Source organism: Hypomesus transpacificus, chromosome 15 (genome assembly GCF_021917145.1).
Source record: "Hypomesus transpacificus isolate Combined female chromosome 15, fHypTra1, whole genome shotgun sequence".
In the NCBI taxonomy this organism is placed as follows: domain Eukaryota; kingdom Metazoa; phylum Chordata; class Actinopteri; order Osmeriformes; family Osmeridae; genus Hypomesus; species Hypomesus transpacificus.
In genome coordinates this window covers 6,269,131-6,288,647 of record NC_061074.1, presented here as the reverse complement: position 1 = coordinate 6,288,647, position 19,517 = coordinate 6,269,131, and the positions used below count along the sequence as shown (strand labels likewise).

Sequence of the window (19,517 nt, the reverse complement as noted above, 5' to 3'; positions counted from 1 at the left end):
AAGAAAAATATTAAGAAAAAGTCATCTGTATGTATTATGAAGACAGTATTTTATTTCCAAGGGTCTTATCAACAAAAGTTGTGTAAATGCTAAGCAAAAGCCAAGAAATGCATGTGGAACCCTCCGGGCTTTCTGTTCAAAACAACAGAGGGACTCTCAATCTCTTAGCCAGCTTCTGATTGCCCTCTCCCTGGGCATACCCTAGAAAACACCCCAATTAGTGGAGCTGTCTGGGGGAATGAAGGTGAAGTTCTCTGAGGGTGTGGCACTGGGTTTGTACTCTTTTCCCTGCTTAGAGTGAGGAAGGGCAGCTGACCCATTGAGAATACCTTTTTGTGACAATGGATAGTTCTGGGATGGTGTAATAGAAAATTACTATTCTTTAAGATGTCTTTAATATTCTTTGGCCTAGAACAATTATTGCTGAGGTTTTAACTTCTGTAAAAATGGCATAACCTTTTAGCCTAAGACAGTATTGCTTAAGTTTGCTGACAAACGTCTAACAATTTGACTGTTTGACCCTGGTTGTTTTGCCCATACTCCAGGGGTGTTTTTTGCTGACAAGTTCTGCTTCTGTCGTCTCAAGCTCTGTTTTTTAATATTGAGCATCTGTATCCAGTTCTGCAACCTATTTCCCTTTTTAACTTTCTGTTATTGAAGATTCCTCTTTTGATAGACATGAACTATTGAACTAATGATGTAACTGTTTGGAATTACTGTATAAAAGAGTGTTCAGATCATGACACCTTTAGAGAGCCCTTCTACTGCAGACATCATTTATGATACTGTTTTGGAACTGCTCCTCCTTGATTTCAAGAATAAACAGATAAAGACAAATTCTTCTGACTTCAGACATTCAATCATAGAAAATTCCACCACAAACTTGACGTCACGAACAAGATTCCACGAGTGATCGTCGGGAGCGACGCGGACGGGGACTGATCATCCCAAACAAAGGTGTTTGGCCTCCAAAACCTCAACATTTTCAAAGAGAGGGGAGGACCGGCCGTTGCGCCCCCGATTGTCTCCGCTGGAATTTTGACCTGTTATGACATCTTCAAAATCATCAAAAGTTAAACGGTGAGAAATATTCATAACTTTTTAAATTTGGAATTTGGTACAGAACAGTCAGGCTTGACACCGTAGGCGTTTTCCTCACTTCCTTTACTGGTTGTGGAAAAAATTCGAACCAGACTCTTCCCGGGGAAGAATTCCTTTATTGTTGTTGTGGAAAGAACAAACCAGACCTTACAGAGACGTCTGTATTGAAAATTATTGCACTGCCCATCAAAGTAAGGATGGGAAAGAAAAGTAGTAAACAGGTTGGACCTGTTGAGGGTCCTATAGTGGACCAGATGAGGAAGAGATATGGTGAAGAGAGCCTGGACTGTTTGCATGTTTGGTCAGAAAAGTTTGGTTTTCCTGTAAACGGATCCTTTAGTACAAACCAGCTGAGTCAGTTAAGAAAGAAATTGATGGAACAAGAAAGTGATTTAAGAGGGAAAAAGAAAGTGAATATGAAAGATTTAGAAATGGTTGAAAAACACAAGAAATGTTTTGAGTTGTGGAACAAAGAGTCTGACCGTAGGGAGAGATCCAGACTTCAGAAGGTATTGAAAAATGTCAGGATGAAGAGATAGGGAAATGTCCACCATACATGCCGGCGCACACGTACTCGCACATGTCTTCTGCTTTGTACCCACAGTTGAGTGCCACGAGGCTGCGCTCGGACCTGGATTTCCTGCCCTCCTTCAGCTCCACGACCAGAAAACCAACGACAACCCCTACCGCTGAGAGAGGCCCTTCTTCAGCCACAGAAAGAGGAACTCTCTTCTCCAACTAACCGCACCCGATCGGGCCAGATGTATGGACAGGGGAAGTCAACTTCTGTCCAGGCAGCCGACTCCACCACGCCTGTCAACCGCCGCGCAGAAAACACACCACTGCCTCCGGACTCAGACGATGAACTAAGTGCCTTTCCAGTACAGAACTACCCCATGGTGGAGGTCGCGGGACATGACGGCCCCTCCATGGTTTTTCGCCCGTGGACTGTGTCAGACGTTAGGGAAGCTAGTTCACACCTCCCAGACGTTACTACCTCGGGCGAAGCCTTTGCTGAGGCATTGATTGTGTTCTGTAGGGAGTTCAGACCCACTTTAACTGAACTCAGGCGCCTGTTAGGGACAAAAATGAAGGCAACAGACTTTGCAAAGATCTCCAACATCCTTGTGGGTGATGACATCAGGTGTGCTCACATTGAATATGGACATGCGGACAATGCACAGTATGCGAGAAAAGTCACTGACATCGCTACTGTCATAAAGACAGCTTTTCCAACTCGACTGAACATGTCAGCAATAGCAGCATGTAAACAGAGACCTGATGAAGGTACAGACGACTACCTGCACCGCCTCACAGAAGTTTTCACCACCCACAGCGGCATTGCTCGACCCAACAACACCGACCAGATGACGCCCTGGGAAACCCATCTCTGTTCTGCTTTTCTGAATGGACTGTTACCAGAGATCGCTGCTGCCGTCAAACTCTCCTGTGTCTGTTATGAGGAAGCCCGCTCGGATGAACTACGACGACACAGCCGACATAACCAAGCTCAGCTGATGGCCAAGAAACAACAGAGGACCATCAAAGCTGAGAAGGAACTTCATCAAGCCACACTGACTCTTCTTCAGACTGCATCCCAGCAACATGGAGGCAAAGGCGGCTTCAACAAGAAGGGCAGGAAGGGAGAACAAGGGCGCGGTAAAGGAGACAACAAGGGTCGGCATTTCCACATAGACCCTGATGCCTGTTTCAAGTGTGGGGAAAAAGGACACTGGGCAAGGGACTGTCCTAATAAGAGGGGGGAGAAGAATGAGCTCTCCCACCGGAAGAACAGCTTTCATTCATCCGATTGACTAAGAGGGCAGGAGACGGGAGCTGAGCGCAGACCACTGGCCTCAACGCAGCATGAAAAAGGTACCTTGCACACGCCTGCACATTGCAAGGAAGAATTGCTTGCTACACAGTCCATTTGCAATAACGATTTGCTTGCCTGCTGCAATGAAGAAATGCTTGCTAATAATGCTGAGGGACAGCTAGTATCCAGATGTATTTCAATTTTATCAGAAAAAAATTGAACCCCAACCCACTTACTTGTCTTATTCATCTGAAGCATACAAGAGTTTTCCTCAGTTTACCATGATGATAGCAGGACGCTCCATTACATTTTTAGTAGATTCAGGTGCTACAAATTCAGTCATTAAAAGTACAGAGTTCCCCAGTTCGCCCAAGCTTAGTGGTCGTTTTGTTTATTCAATGGGCGCCTCAGGTCAGGTTGTTAAAGAAAATCTTACTGTACCCTTACCCTGCAACATTCCAAACGGAGACCCCTTGGAGCATTCCTTTTTGTTATCAAATCTATGTCCTATTAATCTGATGGGTAGGGATTTAATGTGTCGTTTGGGTATTTGTTTGTTGTCTACACCAGAGGGCATCAAGGTTACTGAATTATCAGAGGTTTTTTGTACTATGGCACTCTCAAGTCAGACAGATCTGCTGTATGCCTATCAGTGGAAAGTAACAGACCCTCCAGAGGGGGGGAGACTGTTAGAGATAGCCAGGTCACTTGTCTCCTCTGTTCATGTTGATTTTATGATGCCGGATGATTTGCATTGTACTTCTCATATTAGTATTGGAGCAGATACAGTTTATGAAACCGGCTGGTTTCAGGCTGTAAAATCAGAGAGTTTGCAGATTGTTAATTTGTATTATATGGATTTTTGTTGTGTTGCTGAAGTATTGTTAAAACAAGATCAACAGAGTTTCTTTGATGTTTGTGATTCTACTTCTCATGTCTCTTTGGTCAAGAGTTCCGACATGTCTTGGCGAGATTTGGGCCCGTTTCTGGCTGAATGCTTGAAGGTCTCTGACTGGGTCAGTACAACAGACCCCAACGTTTCTTATTCACTTACTATGAATTGTTTCAAGAAGTCTTTCCTTGCTGATGTGCCTGTGGTCCGTCACATACAAATAGTAAAGGAGTCTGTTCACTTGCCTTTTCTGACAATGACACAGTCTGATTTATCACCTGACCCAGCACTTGACTCGGTTCCTAAAACTTTGTGGGCCACTGGCAAGTATGATGTTGGTTTGATCAAGAACTGTGAGCCAGTGGTTATCACTCCAAAGTCTGATTTCCGGCCCTGTCGAAAACAATACCCACTTAAACCTGAAGCTCTTGCCGGTATCAGGCCTGTTTTTGAGTCTCTGCTCAATGCTGGAGTTATTGTGCCTTGTGAGTCATCTCCTGTCAGATCCCCTTTATTTCCTGTTAAAAAGATTTGTGACGTGGGCCTTCCTGTTGAGTGGCGCTTTGTTCAGGGCTTGCAAGCTGTCAATGCTGCCGTGCAGCCACGTGCTCCACACGTGCCTAATCCTTACACCATTCTATCACAAGTCCCACCCACAGCAAGATTATTTTCTGTTGTTGACTTGGCCAATGCCTTTTTCAGTGTTCCTGTTCATAAGGACAGCCAGTATTGGTTTGCATTCAACTTTGACGGCAAGGCTTACACTTTCACCAGGTTATGTCAGGGCTACTGTGAAAGTCCTACAATCTACAACGAGGCCATAAAGACCAGCCTTGAGACACTTGAACTCTCTCCAGGAACAGTTTTGCTGACCTACGTCGATGACCTCATGACCTGCTCGCCAACTGCTGACCAGTGCAGAAAAGACACCATTACCTTGCTTAAACATTTGGCTTCAGAAGGCCACAAAGCCAGTTTGTCAAAACTGCAATTTGTTAAAGAGTCTGTAACATTTTTGGGACATGTGATCACAGCTGAGGGCAAATCTCTCTCTCCCAAGAGAATAGCAGCAATTCAAAACATCCCAAAGCCAATTACAAAAAAGCAAGTCATGTCATTTCTTGGAATTTGTTCTTACTGTCGACAGTTCATTCAAAATTATGCAATCCTAGAGGCCCCACTCAGTGCACTGATTCATGGGCAGAGCCTCTCCTCAAATGATAAAGTTACATGGACACCGGAAGCATATGACAGTTTTTGTGAACTGAAACTAACCCTACAGTCTTCACCCACTCTAGGTCTTCCAGATCCAACTAGGCCTTTCATTCAAGCTGTGGATGAGAAAAATGGGTGCATGACTTCTGTTCTCCTGCAGGAGCATGGGGGCGGGCAACGTCCGGTTGCTTACTTCTCTGCTAAACTTGACCCAGTTGCAGCTGGACTTCCGCTTTGTCTGAGAGCTGTGGCTGCTGCAGAGAAAGCAGTCATGGCATCAAGAGACATCGTCGGGTATTCACCTCTAACCCTTCTTGTCCCACATGCTGTTTCATTAATTTAGCTCGAACAGAAAACTTCTCATCTGTCCGCCGCTAGTTGGTTACGTTACAATGCCTCATTGTTGAATATGCCTAACATCACCATCAAGCGTTGTAATGTTCTTAACCCTGCTACCCTTTTACCCACAATTGTGGATGGTGAACCCCATGACTGTGTGCTAACCCTCCAGGAGGCCTGCACTCCCAGACCTGATCTCCAGGAAACACCATTATCCAACCCCGACTTCATTTTGTTTGTGGATGGGTCCGCCTCTCGCGACCCCTCTACGAGTGTTAACAAAGTTGGATCAGTGGCGTAACTATAGGGAGTGCAAGGAGTGCAGCTGCACTAGGGCCCGTGGCGAAAGGGGGCCCGTCCTCGATCTCACCGTTAAAGTGAGACAACTTGACCGGGCCCCTTGAGGCAATCTGACCGGGCCCCTTGCACCGCTGTAAAACCGTAAGTTGAAGATCCCATATGATCCAGTGTTATCAATTCGCAAACATTTCTCAATTATGGTGTCAGTTATTCAGAATTATGAGCTATCACCTGCCCAATAAACATTTTAAAAACAGTCAGTGTTAACAACAGCAAATAATTAATTTTTCCTCATTTGCCTTTTGCTGAATGAAACAAATGTCGTTTTTATTAAGTAATATTGCCCTTGAAAAATAGCAAGGATGTCTGGGTAATATTGTTGTCAAAGATTCCCGCCCACCCACACACGATTGTTCCCATCCAGTTGTTGGAATACCACAGACAGTTGTTGTTGGGATACTACAGTTGTGTTGCATTAGCGTTTTGAAGCGAATTAGGCTACCCCATGCCATGCCCTTTAACATAAAAGTGGCTCCAGAAAGCGGCAGGAACGAAAAGAGCAATTTGTAAGTGGGGCAAAGCTGTCAAAACTATCCTCATTTGGATTGTGGCGAAGCGTGTTGAAGAGGACGCTACGTCTGACCCCCAGCTCGGCAACAGCAATGAGTGTGAAACTCAGCCACCAGGGTAGGCTAATAATTACATAACGTTTACTGTCTGGTGTATGCAGTTGACATGGCTATTAAACGTCATAAAAATGCACATATAGGCCTAGGCTACCAGGCAGCGGCCAGGTTAGATATAGTAAACTATGTGCAGGATGTAGTCGGAAAATAGCTGAAGCTAGATAGACTAAATGTAAACTAGCATATTTAACGAACATAAAATCAAATATTCACCATCGAAGTGACAGTTTTTTTTTACTAGTACCCAGATAGCACACATGACAGATCGAAACGTCATTCATAACGTCGGATAAGCCTTGGTAAATGATCAGATTTTCTTCTCATCTCTGTGCTCTATTTCAAATGTCGCAGATACGTCGGCTCATGACTGACTGTTCCATTATACTCATTCCGTGTTGTAGCAAGCATAATCTAGAGCCAGAGACTCGCGAGTCAGAGCCGTTCACTTTTGAAAACCGTAATCTATCTTCACATAGAAGGAGCAGTCGTTACCCTTAATTGTACATCATGAGTAGCCTAAATTTCCTTGCGCATCGCTAAACTGAAAACTCAATAATTTCGCCTGACGATAGGTCGGTAAGGGGCCCGTTGGTGAGATCTGCACTCGGGCCCGCCAAGTCCTTGTTACGCCGCTGAGTTGGATATGCTGTTTGTTCTGCACATGACACTCTTGTTTCAGGCTCTCTTCCCAGCCACCTCTCAGCCCAGGCGGCTGAGTTGGTAGCCCTAAATGAGGCCTGTCGTCTGGCTGCAGGTAAATCTGTTACCATCTATACCGATTCCCGGTATGCCTTTGGTGTCGTTCACGATTTTGGTGCCCTATGGAAACACAGAAAGTTCCTCACCTCCTCGGGTAAACCCATCTCTCACCACACTAAAGTCGCTGCCCTGTTGGATGCAATCCTCCTTCTATCTAAAATTGCTGTGTGTAAATGTCAAGCCCACACCCATTCATGTGACCCCCTAGTCTTTAGGGAACGACAGAGCTGACAAAGCTGCTAAGGCGGCTGCTCAAGCTTCAACCGCTTCCTTCCTCTTTTCTGAACAAGCCTCGAAATATGAGGTTCCGTCTTCTGAGGTTCCCTCTTCTCTCGCAGCTCTTCAGTCATTCGCCACCCCCCAGGAGAAAGCCCTGTGGAAGTCATCTGCCTGCACCCTAACAGAAGGAGTGTGGCGCAGTGTGTGTGGAAAACCCTGCCTTCCCAAACATTTCTTTCCCCATTTTGCAAAATTGACACATGGGCGGGACCATGCGTCAAAAGCGGGGATGATAAGTATGCTAACACAACAGTGGTTTACAAAGGGATTTACAGCATATGCACAGAGATTTTGTCAGTCATGTATGATATGTGCAAACCACAATGTAGGACGAGGCATACCCACTACACAGGCCGCACATCCACCCCCATCACAGCCATTTGAACACCTCATGATGGATTTTATAAAGTTAACACCATCTGAGGGAAAAGTGTACTGTTTGGTTATGGTAGACTTATGGTCAAAATGGATTGAAGCTTTCCCTGCAAAACATGCCACCAGCCATGTTGTTACAAAAGCACTACTAACTGAGATTGTTCCTAGACGGGGTATACCAGCAAAAGTCAGTAGCGACAATGGTGCACATTTTGTCAACTCTGCTCTTGATCAGGTCGGAAAATATCTAGGTATTGACATGAGGCGTCATTGTGCATACCATCCGGCCAGTGGGGAAGCAGTCGAGCGGGAGAATGGGACCTTAAAGATGAAGCTGGCCAAATGCTGGAGGACACTGGTCTCTCATGGACCAAAGCACTGCCCATTGCACTGACCTACATGAGAATGAGAAAGAGAACCAGAACTTATCTCAGTCCGTTTGAGATCCTTTTTGGGCAACCTCCTACACTGGGGGTGAATGCAGAGAGAAGGCCTTTTCCTTCCACCTCTCTCTGTGAGGATGCAATGTTACAGTATTGTAAAAACTTGTCGGTTGTGCTCTCTCAGATTTCTACACAGGTAAAAGACGCATTGCCCCAGCCAGCTGAAGGTACTCTACACAACCTTAAGCCAGGTGATTGGATTGTGGTGAAAGATCTGCGCAGGAAGAACTGGAGATCGAAGAGGTGGTTAGGACCGTTCCAGATCCTGCTAACTACACACACTGCTGTAAAGACGGCTGAAAGAGCGACCTGGATCCACGCCAATCACTGCAGAAAGGTTCCTGAGCCTCCCGAGTAACCACACACCTCCCACACACTTACACGGCAGGGCTGCGCTGACTCATCACAGTTCTAGAGTGTACGAAGAACACTGCTCTGAACTGCTCCGGCGAAATACATAATGCACATACACGTTCCAGAGAATACATCCACATCTGTTGTCACCAAGCAACCTCCAATGGACAACGTGGGACCGCCGACCACCATGAGAACATCCTGCAACTGTTCCAGATTAGGTACCATGATGGGGCTGGCCTTGATCCTCACTCTGATCCTATCTCCACTGGTGGTATCTCACTCATCGTACAGTATATCAGATGGTGAGACTCCCAAGGGAACAGACTGATCAGCGCGTGGCGATATATGGCCCGACCAACATAACAGAAGGAGATTGTCCTGTGACACTCATGTCTAGCCAGAATTGAGACTGTTCGATATCTAAGAGTAGTAAAAAATACTCGCAACATTGCTTATGTTTGTACATACCCACCCGCCTTGACTAAAAGCTTTCAGAACTACAGACGTACTGTACGTGGGGGGAGTTTAGGGACAACCATGAAATTCACAATGTATTTTCCCCGGTTAGGATGGCTGAGTCTGGCTGATGATTGTTAAGGCCATTGACAGATCTGTTAACACCCAGTTCCTCAATCTTGTGGCTACAGACCGCAACCCCACTCTCGCTCCTCTGCCGACTGACCTTTGGAGGCCCTGGGCAAGTCCATCTGATTTTGATTTTGGTTCTGATTCCAACTCTGATGATGCCTCGGTCATAGTCTAATTTGTTTTTGATCATGATTGTGTCACATTCTGATTTGTTGGAACGTTTGCCTATTGGTGCTTGGACATTTTGCCCTTCTGAATTGCGATATTTGCATTTTGGCCCGTATGAAAATGTTGATATTACATTACATACTGTATCCTCTGATGACACTTACATTTCTTTGTCTCCTGATAGCTCAGATTTTCCCTTGTCTCCTACAATTTGGGTAGTACATTATCAGGCTAGAGTACGTGCTCTCATCAGTTTATCACGACCAACTTTTATTTGGAATATGATTATAATAGGTGACTGTCCTTTTATTTCCATTTTTGTTGGACACCTTTGTGTCTTCTCTGCCCTTCCGGGTAGATGGTAAAAAATTGTTCTGTATATTTTTCTGCTTGCTCAAACACTCAGAGACGTCTATGTCTCGCAAAAACAGCTTTTGCTTATTCTACTGGTTAATGATGAAGTGTTTTCAACTGTAACAAGGGTAACACATTTGATGTATTCCATGTAGTTGTATTTTCTTTGTTTTATATAATTTTTATGTTGATCAAGGGTTTGATCAAAAGGGGGGAATTGTAATAGAAAATTACTATTCTTTAAGATGTCTTTAATATTCTTTGGCCTAGAACAATTATTGCTGAGGTTTTAACTTCTGTAAAAATGGCATAACCTTTTAGCCTAAGACAGTATTGCTTAAGTTTGCTGACAAACGTCTAACAATTTGACTGTTTGACCCTGGTTGTTTTGCCCATACTCCAGGGGTGTTTTTTGCTGACAAGTTCTGCTTCTGTCGTCTCAAGCTCTGTTTTTTAATATTGAGCATCTGTATCCAGTTCTGCAACCTATTTCCCTTTTTAACTTTCTGTTATTGAAGATTCCTCTTTTGATAGACATGAACTATTGAACTAATGATGTAACTGTCTGGAATTACTGTATAAAAGAGTGTTCAGATCATGACACCTTTAGAGAGCCCTTCTACTGCAGACATCATTTATGATACTGTTTTGGAACTGCTCCTCCTTGATTTCAAGAATAAACAGATAAAGACAAATTCTTCTGACTTCAGACATTCAATCATAGAAAATTCCACCACAATGGCTCTTGCGCTGAGACGATAGGAGGCGACGATTGTGCATGGGATCCATTGAGGGTGGTGTTGACCCCAACTGTACCTCTGCAGTCAGGATCAATGGCATTTACTGGATAATGAAGTGCTTCCACTTTGTCCAGGCACTTGAGAGTGGGGTAGACACCCGACTCTTCCATCGTCTGGTGCAGGCTTTCCAAGGTGACGCCTCCTCTGCCGCTGGCAGCCTGACACAGCAGCTGAGTGTGTTGACGCAGCTGGGCTATGTCTCTTTTGGTGGCTTTGCTTTGGCTCAGCAGGTCCTTGCTGCGTAGGGTGATGTCCAAAAGGCCTGATTGGCTTAGGATCTCCAGTGTGTTGTGGAAACGGCGATGGTGTGCATTTAAGAGGCCATTGTGGGGCTCCCTAGTGGCTGACAGTGATGAAAAACTGTTGGAGGATGAGGAAATAGTGGAGAGTTCCGAACTGGAGACAGAGGGGCAGCCCCGGCTTGAAAAGACTGTGGAGGGGCTGGAGGGAGGGTAAGCAATAGTTTGTGACTGCAAACTTTGGACTCTGGAATCAGACTGCTTGTGAGGGTGGTGCTTCGGCAATTGCAAGTCAATGGTGGTGGTGGACACCTCGTCTCTCTTATCATCTGTACATATCCTCTTGCTCAGGCTCTGACCCTCACTATCAGTCACTTTCCCCAGGCCGGCTGGGAGTTTGTCGTGGAGCTTCTTGCTAGGGTGCGGAGCGATGCGAGTGTAAGAGTTCAGGATGGGCAAGAACGTGCCTTTGGTTTTCTTATTGGTCCTGCGAGACGGAGGCTTGCGGAGTTTAGTGGAGGACGGCAAAGGCAAGGACATGCTGGGTGGCTGCAGGAGGATCACATGGGTGGGGCCGGTGGGGCCAGAGGAATTAGGTCCTCCTGTGTTGCTCCATGTCAGCTGACTTTGGATGAGGTGATCACTGCCATGTTGAACTGGTTCAGGCTGGGAGTAAAAAGTGATAGAGAGGGGAATAGAGAGAAGAAACTATGAAAAATGCAATATGGGAAACAGATTGTATATAACACTTGTACTGAGCATGGAAATCTTGAAAATAACAAATCAAGACTATTACTGTATCTTATGACCATTTATCTACTTTATTTGAGTAGACACGCCACTGTTCTCACTGTTCCACCTACTACAACTGTCAGGAAAATGTCAACCGGTAGTTCAAAAAATCGTGAGAAACTTCAATGACATAAAAAGGTCAGGTCCTATGGTGCAGTCTACAACATTCCTCAAAAGCTGTCAGTCTGACCTTCTCCTGACGTTTGTCACACATCCCACTCTCCTTTTGTAAATAATTCACCATGTGCTTTCTTCTCCCTCCCTCTCACTCCGACTGCTTCTCACCTATCATCTTCAGCCTCCACTCCTACTTTCATTTCAACACATCCTTTCTCACAATTTCCTATGGTTTGTATACATCCTTGTGAGCCTCCGGTTTGTGATTCTCCACCTCTGTTTTATTTAACTCTGCTGAATGTGGCCATTCTTAAATTAACTGTACACTGATCACAGGCTCTTCAAGACCACCCTAAGCCAACAAAATGTACACTGAGATCAAAAATGTTGAGAACTAAACAGTGCTAGTACAGTAATCCATCAATATTTGCAACCAGACAGTCTGCTAAATGCCTAAATGTAAATGTAGCCAGAACAAATAATAAGGTTTCTACTAACACATCCATCAGTTTTTGTCATAGAATTTACAATTTAAATAATACTTTGATGTGATATCCTCTGGGACTCAAGAGTACTGGGATTAAATGTATCATTGTGTTCTTGTTTTGTCAGACAATTGAATCTTCCACCTTGTTGCTTACCTTTTTTAACACAACATTCTTAAGGACGTAGACGGGGGTGAGCTCACTGGTTCCCTGGCCTTGCATGGTGCTGCCCTGGTGGAGGGGCTTGACAGTCCCCTGGCCCTGCAGAGTGTCCATGCCCTGAGGTTCACTCACACAGCTGCACTGGTCATCCCCCTCCATTTGTTGCCAGTCAGACCCATTATCTAGGGGTTAAGAGGAACACAGTTTTGACAGCAACTGACTATTGGACGTGTCATATGTATGTGTGAGGCTATTTTAGCAAAGGATTTTGCCAACACTTAACATTCTGTGAGTAATGAATGTGCCACAGGGATTGCATGTGTATGTGTGTGTGTGTGTGTGAGACCGAGTATGAGTAAGAAGGTGACTGTTATATGTATTTCTCCCACTTACCAGAATATCCAGAATCCTTTTCTGAGCTGCAGCGTAATACTTGTCGGTGGGACCGGTCTGTGTCTGCAGGGCCCTGTGATGCTAGAGGTTTTGCCTTAGAAGTCTTGCTGGATGAGCGAGGTGCTCTTTCACTCAGGCAAGAATGCTCATTAGGCATAGTGGCTGGTGGGAACCAAGCATAAAGAAGAAGTTCAAATTTGAAGAGAATGTTAATGAATCATGACTTATACTTAAACATTTTGAAGAGATACATATGAATTAATTACTGTGTGTGATTAGTATTCCTGACATTTTCAAATTCTTAAGTGCTGTATTTCAGGTTCTTTCATCAACACTACCAGTCTGAATGAATTGAAACAGAGATATAAATAGTGTAGAAAACACTTTTACAATAATTCCCTGACTAATTCTTATAAGGTCGAACAACTAGATATTGACTCATTCAGAATGACTTCTCATTGAATCTTACACGTCCTATAATGTAATGTGTGCTGATCTAGGAGAGACACAATGCATCGATCTACCGTACATTTGTTTTGACCAAAGGACATGGTATGTATGTAGCTGTTCTGCTGTGGGAGAGTGTGCCTAAAGCCTTCGCTCCTCCTCGACATGTGCTCAACTTAGCTCCTCCTCCAACCATCTTTTCCATGCATCTCTCACAACTCACTCTGACCAGTTTTTGTTTTACTTCTCCATAACGTCATAGATGTAATGTGTGCTGATCTAGGAGAGACACAATGCATCGATCTACCGTACATTTGGTTTGACCAAAGGACATGGTATGTATGTAGCTGTTCTGCTGTGGGAGAGTGTGCCTAAAGCCTTCGCTCCTCCTTGACATGTGCTCAACTTAGCTCCTCCTCCAACCATCTTTTCCATGCATCTCTCACAACTCACTCTGACCAGTTTTTGTTTTACTTCTCCATAACGTCATAGATGTTGTGTGTGAAGTGGTTTACACAAACAGACACACACTTTCGACAAACGTTTTCTACTTTCTCTATGCCACAATATAATTCTCAAACACACAGCGTTGGAAATTGAATTGAACTGAATTGGAAAGTACATTTTACTGGTATGTTAGGCCACCAAACATATTCAAAATACCAGTGCAATGACTTACTTCTGTTCAAATGTTATTACATTTAGAGATGCTCCATCACAAATACTGAATGTGAGAAACGTTTTTGACTCTCACGTGGTCAGTCTGCTGTCTGTCGGGTTGACATGGGTTATTCTCACACCACACTACAAGGTTGTGAGACAGATGTTGACGTCTAGGTTGACGTCAACTCAGTGACCCCTTGGGAGTTTGACTGGCAACCCACCATTCACACTACGCCTATTTTAGTTTTTTTATTGGCAACAAAATTTGAGATAAACATACATTTCCCAGCACAGAAATTATTATTTTAATAAGGATAAAACTGAGAGGACTATCACGCGCTGTAACGAAAGTCCAGCACGACAAAAAATACCTTATTGCCATCCGAAATGTATTTACTAGTTATTTTATAAAGAAATTCTGTTTTCAATCCAACTCATCATACACACATACATTTAGCGTCTGCTAAATGAATAAATGTAAATGCAATGAGATTTCCGCAGGGACTTGTGGCACGTATTTATTATCTTTCATATTCAGTCTACTGTATCTAAACGTTGAAGAGAGAAAAAAACTGTGAAACAACGAAACATGTTTTGACCTTTGTGCAGATTTTTATTTAATTTTTACGTTGAGGCTATTTTTGCCTTTAGTTGTTTCTATGTAACTAGAGACGAACGTGCAGCACCAGGCAACTCGTGCGCTGTCAAACCCCTCCCCTAATCTCACTGTTACAAACGTATCAAGATACTTTTCCTCAGGCTCTGACTGCATGGGCTCGTGAACAAGCTGATAGCCAAATACGTAACAAAGAAATAGAATGTACGATTTGTCTAGAATGGTACAGAGTTAAGACAAACAGCGAACAAAAGATCAAGGCCACTTTATAAACAGTATTGATGTAGCGTAACTGACAGCTCACCTTCAATAAAAATGTCACCAACTTTCAAAACAAGTTATGGTTCAATGGCCGTCAATGGCACAGTGGTCACTCCATGGTCCAATGCATGTAAGATCCCTTTTCCATTTATCTTGATGTTCACCACTCGATTTCCAAATGTATTCGCATTTCAATGAGAAAAACCTGGTGCAGTTCACTGGGCAAGGTAACAGCTGCACAATTATGAATCATGCTGATATTGTGCCTCCGACATGAGTTGTTTCCGATAAGATCGTGAAATACTCCTTGTCCAGCCCCAAACCGGGAGCACAACGCCAATTTGTCCAATCCTGAGTGACGGCACGTGTAGGGGGAGGGACTGCATGGCTTCGGCATGGGAACCGGTTAAAAAAGAGAATAGAATGCAACCAAATAAAGTTAGTAGACAAATACGAATCCAGCTATATCTTAAAAAAATAAAGTAGGATAGATGTCGTAACGGCATAAACATAATATACAATATTTAGCCACATGTCAAATAGTGCCTGTGCCATTCCTAATCCACGAGTACGAAATGGGCATAAAGGAACGAAATATAACTTGTTACATTTCAATCCGTGTTTGGAAGCAATTTGACAATGCATACATTACTGTAAGTTTTTTTTTTTTTTACTGCAACCTTTGTCAGTCAGCTGCCAGTCTCCCAACACATGGGAAAACGTTTCGACCAATCAACGGCGCGAGCGCATGTGAGCGGGCCGACTCAAGGGAGGGATCTAAGCAAAATAACACATGTAGCAGCGAAAGCGCTCATGCAGAGAATGAAAACCTTGCATGCATTGCTAGTTACTTATCGTCGTTAAGTGTTAAAACTACCTTAACGCTTCAATGACAAGGTGCTTCCAACCATATAACAGATAGGACATGGCACCATTTGATTGTTCTCGTGCAATTTAATAGGCAAGAAACATCACAAAACGTTTAGCAGCATACATTAACTTTTTATTTTTACATTAAAAATGTAGATTACTTTTACATAGAGAGCGCTCACATTTAAATGACAAGGGTAAAAAAAAATTACAACCAACCCCATCCATGACAATCAACTGCCTAATAAGAACATACCGAGTTTGCATCTGTATTACCAGCCAGCCAAGCTTAGGTGCCCAGTCCAGCCAATCACAGTTTGACTAAACATTACCCATTTTTTCCCTCACTCCCTTCTCAGTGCCTCAGGGATCCTTATGTACTCCTGCATCAACAGGCCAGGAAAAAGTTCATTATGAACGGATTTTAATGGCTTGATCGAGTCCTGACACTTAAGTCTTATCCTTTAAACTTTTCTCCCTTAAATAATAGCCGGCGTCAGGCATGTTCAGAGAGCAGCCCCAGCAGACTGGGGTCACTCTGCAGAGCAGGGTGGCTGCTGACATGCATGGTCTCTGCAGTGGAGAATTTGATGAAGGTGGCACGCGTTTCTCTGCTATGGGCCCGGGCTGCAGCCCTTGCTTGGATGTGCATGATCTTCAAGAGGGTGGTTTCACTTCAGGGTGGAAAAGAGGGAAGGGTCCAAGTAATTGGACTAAATCATTCAACTCGCAGAATAGGTAAACATCAACAACAACCTCTGAAGGGGACAAAAACCCACAACATATCAATGGGGGAAAGAAATGAAGTATTTTGTGTTGGAGTGTTAACTAACCAAAGCGTTTCTGGATTGTTCTGACACTGTCGTCAAGTGTGCTCATTTAAGACTCATCACTCAAACCCTTACACACCTGCCCATGTTTATACTGGAGGCAATGCACCAGGCAGTCTCTCCTTCTGGGGTGGGGGGTTCTTGCAGTACCCTGCGGGCTAGACAGAGGGAAGCACCTGCCAACTGGGCAGGCAGGAACACCACGCACTGGCCCTCCAGCAGAGAGAGCTCCAGCAGGTAACGGGCCATGCAAACCACCTAGGATAACAGAGGTACAGAGTGTTAAATTCAGATTTATTATTATTATTGTTTTCATCTGCAAGATGACTCACCTTGGCGCAACAGCGGGCAACAGAGGCTGTGAGTAGGAGGAAGTGCAGAGGGGGGCAGTGAGACAGGTCAAATTTGAGCTCACAGAGGACACGACGTTCCATACGTAGCAGCTGTCGCTTAGTGTAGCTGTTCTCCATGAGGTAACACAGCTCTGACACCTGAAGAGGTGAACACCCAACAGCTGGATGAACTGGGACTAGGCTTAGTTGGAGGATACAACCGACATCTAAATGGTATACAACATCCTTTCGTCATCCACTGCAGCCAATTGCATTTTAGACGAGGGCACAGGTATCTTAATGATTTAGAAAAAGAGGCTTCAACACAACTTTTAAAAAACACTTCTACCAAGGATAGTTCAAGTTTAAACAAATTCAATTGGTCTTCCATAAAGTACCTCAGGTAGAAGACTCTCCTCCTTCTTGCCAGCTAGGAAGAGGCAAACCAGACCCAAGAGCTGCAGGTTGGAAGTGGATACCTTCATCTGGCGGAGGGCACGGTTGAGGAGGTGTATGGATAGGTAGAGGGTCTCCTCTGAGAAGTGGAACACGTCCTGGACAGACCGGAGAACAAAAACATCCTGACTTGTAAGAGCACTGTAACATAAGGCAAGGCAGCCACTCTTGCTTTTTCAAACGTCATTCCGTCTTCAAATAGGGCAGCTTACTTTTAGTTTCACAAATTTGTGATCTAGTGCAAGACATCAAGTTGACATATATAGCTGCCTACCACAGTAACGCCACATTTTCCTTTATAAAGCGAAAAGCAGACCACTCACATGCACCTGGATGAGCCAGTCTACCAGGATGGCACGGGTGTTGTGCGTGAAAGGTTGGGGGAGGTCTGCGCTGGAGAATGTGTAGCGCAGTTGACTTCGCTGGAGATGGACAGTAAAGACTGAATGATAACGCTTATACACGCACACACAAAAATATCCAGCTGGGTCTCCATAGGAAATTCTTGCAATACTCCAAAGTGCACAAATTAGTACCTTCTTCTCACCTCTCAATTAAAAACAGTGGAAATCCTACTGCTTGGAAAATGATGACTAGTGACCTCATCTTTAACCGACTGCAATATAGAGCAGCTTCAAAGGAGCTACTGTGCAGACTTGGCATTGGGTTACACCTGCTTACCATCATGTCAGAAAAGATGTCCCAGGCATAGGACTTGTCATAGATAAGGCCCAACTTCACCATGGCCTGCTCAATCTCACAGCGTAGCAGCCCAGGAACCAGTGCTCGCAGGCTGTGAAGGCCCTGGAGGCCATGCAGGTACACCAGCACAGCCTCCTCGGCACACCCATCTGAGACAAACATATGGAGCCTTCCATTACCATTTGTATTTTGTGTGTGAAATCTATGCAAATGAGGACTTCACATACCCACAAAATTAATAAGATAAAACTGATGACCAATTTTGCCAACCATGTACTGGAAAACACATGCAGGGGACGAGGATTAACCTGAGCGAGTGAGGCTGTCATCCTCATGATAGCCTATGATGATGCCATCGTCTGTCGACACAGGTAACCTTTTTGCCTGAAGACCACACACCAAGCAAATTGATACAACATAGAAAAGACTTCAATCAACAGCAAATCAACAGCAAACCATCGGAACACATGGACTCCATTACACATAAGCACATGTGAGAAGATCAGTATGTAAGCCATCACAGCTTGAATAAACTGACAGTGGAGAAGGAGATGGAAGGGGGAGAAAGCCAGACGAAGGCAGAAGTTGAGGGGGCGTACCCATCTGTGCTGTGGCTCACTCTTACAGTGGGACCCTCTGGGCTCCTCTCCTTCCGGCTGCTGGCGCTGCTGGCAGCGTTGTTTTGGTGGACATACATTGGCCCAAGTTCTCAGTGGGGCACGCCTCTCCTCCGTCTGAAAATGGGACAATAAACATCTAACCAGACATCACAGAACTTATCCATTCCTAATCAAGCCAAAAGGCTCCAGCTTACTTCCTTCAATGTTGTTGGAAATAAGAACATAACTTAGCATCACATCCAAGCTCTACAACAAAATGAAAATATATACAGTAACTTTGTCAACAATTATCCCATTATTCATGGTGTGAACCTATAAGAAGACTTTAAATTGACTTAAACGGCGTGCGATTTAAACTGGTGGAAGGCCAACACCTGCAGGCGTTTTCAAGTTCAGGCTTCGAAAACGTCTTGGTACTGCATGCCACCATGAAAACAACTCACCTTCTTGTGTAAGTCCAACAGAAGCATTGAATCGCAGAATGTTTGAAGCCGGAGACGGCTAGTTTACCAGACAGGCTCTGCAGCTACTTATCCACGAGGAACGACGGCTCGAGAGATTTGAGAAGTCGCCATTAGTGTTTAAATGTCAGCTAATAAACACACGTGGTTGACTAATTGGGGTGTGGGAAAAATGCATTAAAAGTGGCTAACCAAACCGAGGGACAGAAATTAGATACGATATATCCACCAACACTTCAGAACGCCCTCTTATTCTTAATGTTACTTAGCATTCTGACACCATGGACACAATTGTTGTCCACTCTAGCGTACAATAGTTTAGGGTTGGTAACTTTGGACCAAGCCACTTTAACTTGCTTTCTAATATTAAGAGGTTTAATCACGCGTGGGGGTTTGACCATGTCAACAATTCTCATTTCAAAAGCTGACATTATTTTCTGAAAAAGAAGATTCGCATGTCAACGTGTAAATGTACTATGATTTTAAGCAGTCGGTATGCTGAATGTTTTCAGAGCAGTGTAATAATGTTTTCCTCATTATTTATTTTTACAGAATGTCTGTTGTGAACAACGAGAAAGAATAAACTTTTTGTTTCACCA

General features: G+C 44.2%; 3 protein-coding genes across 4 annotated transcripts; 1 reads left to right on the top strand and 2 right to left on the bottom strand.

The window, feature by feature from the left end:
* The first annotated feature begins 805 nt into the window (after positions 1 to 805).
* On the top strand, positions 806 to 9,960 carry LOC124478066. 2 transcript variants are annotated; one of them, XM_047036176.1, is made up of 3 exons: positions 806 to 2,791; positions 2,910 to 2,976; positions 8,330 to 9,960. In XM_047036176.1, exons 1-2 carry the CDS (start codon positions 1,863 to 1,865, stop codon positions 2,917 to 2,919), a joined length of 939 nt encoding a protein of 312 aa, XP_046892132.1. In that variant the 5' UTR covers positions 806 to 1,862; the 3' UTR covers positions 2,920 to 2,976; positions 8,330 to 9,960. The 2 variants fall into 2 exon arrangements, with proteins under 2 accessions (XP_046892132.1, XP_046892131.1); XM_047036175.1 differs by having other exon boundaries at positions 806 to 2,976.
* A 377-nt stretch (positions 9,961 to 10,337) lies between these two features.
* On the bottom strand, positions 10,338 to 14,954 carry si:ch211-132b12.7 (uncharacterized protein LOC564531 homolog). The gene is made up of 4 exons (XM_047035908.1): positions 14,691 to 14,954; positions 12,661 to 12,822; positions 12,262 to 12,449; positions 10,338 to 11,377 (listed from the first exon to the last, which is right to left on the bottom strand). The coding sequence occupies exons 2-4, from the start codon at positions 12,815 to 12,817 to the stop codon at positions 10,391 to 10,393; spliced, it is 1,332 nt and encodes a 443-aa protein (XP_046891864.1). The 5' UTR covers positions 12,818 to 12,822; positions 14,691 to 14,954; the 3' UTR covers positions 10,338 to 10,390.
* Positions 14,955 to 15,706: 752 nt separating this feature from the next.
* Positions 15,707 to 18,931, bottom strand: LOC124477913 (cyclin P). Its single transcript, XM_047035987.1, has 9 exons — positions 18,901 to 18,931; positions 18,437 to 18,571; positions 18,214 to 18,221; positions 17,817 to 18,039; positions 17,459 to 17,557; positions 17,078 to 17,233; positions 16,680 to 16,838; positions 16,427 to 16,605; positions 15,707 to 16,191 (listed from the first exon to the last, which is right to left on the bottom strand). The coding sequence occupies exons 1-9, from the start codon at positions 18,925 to 18,927 to the stop codon at positions 16,014 to 16,016; spliced, it is 1,164 nt and encodes a 387-aa protein (XP_046891943.1). The 5' UTR covers positions 18,928 to 18,931; the 3' UTR covers positions 15,707 to 16,013.
* Between the last annotated feature and the right edge of the window lie 586 nt (positions 18,932 to 19,517).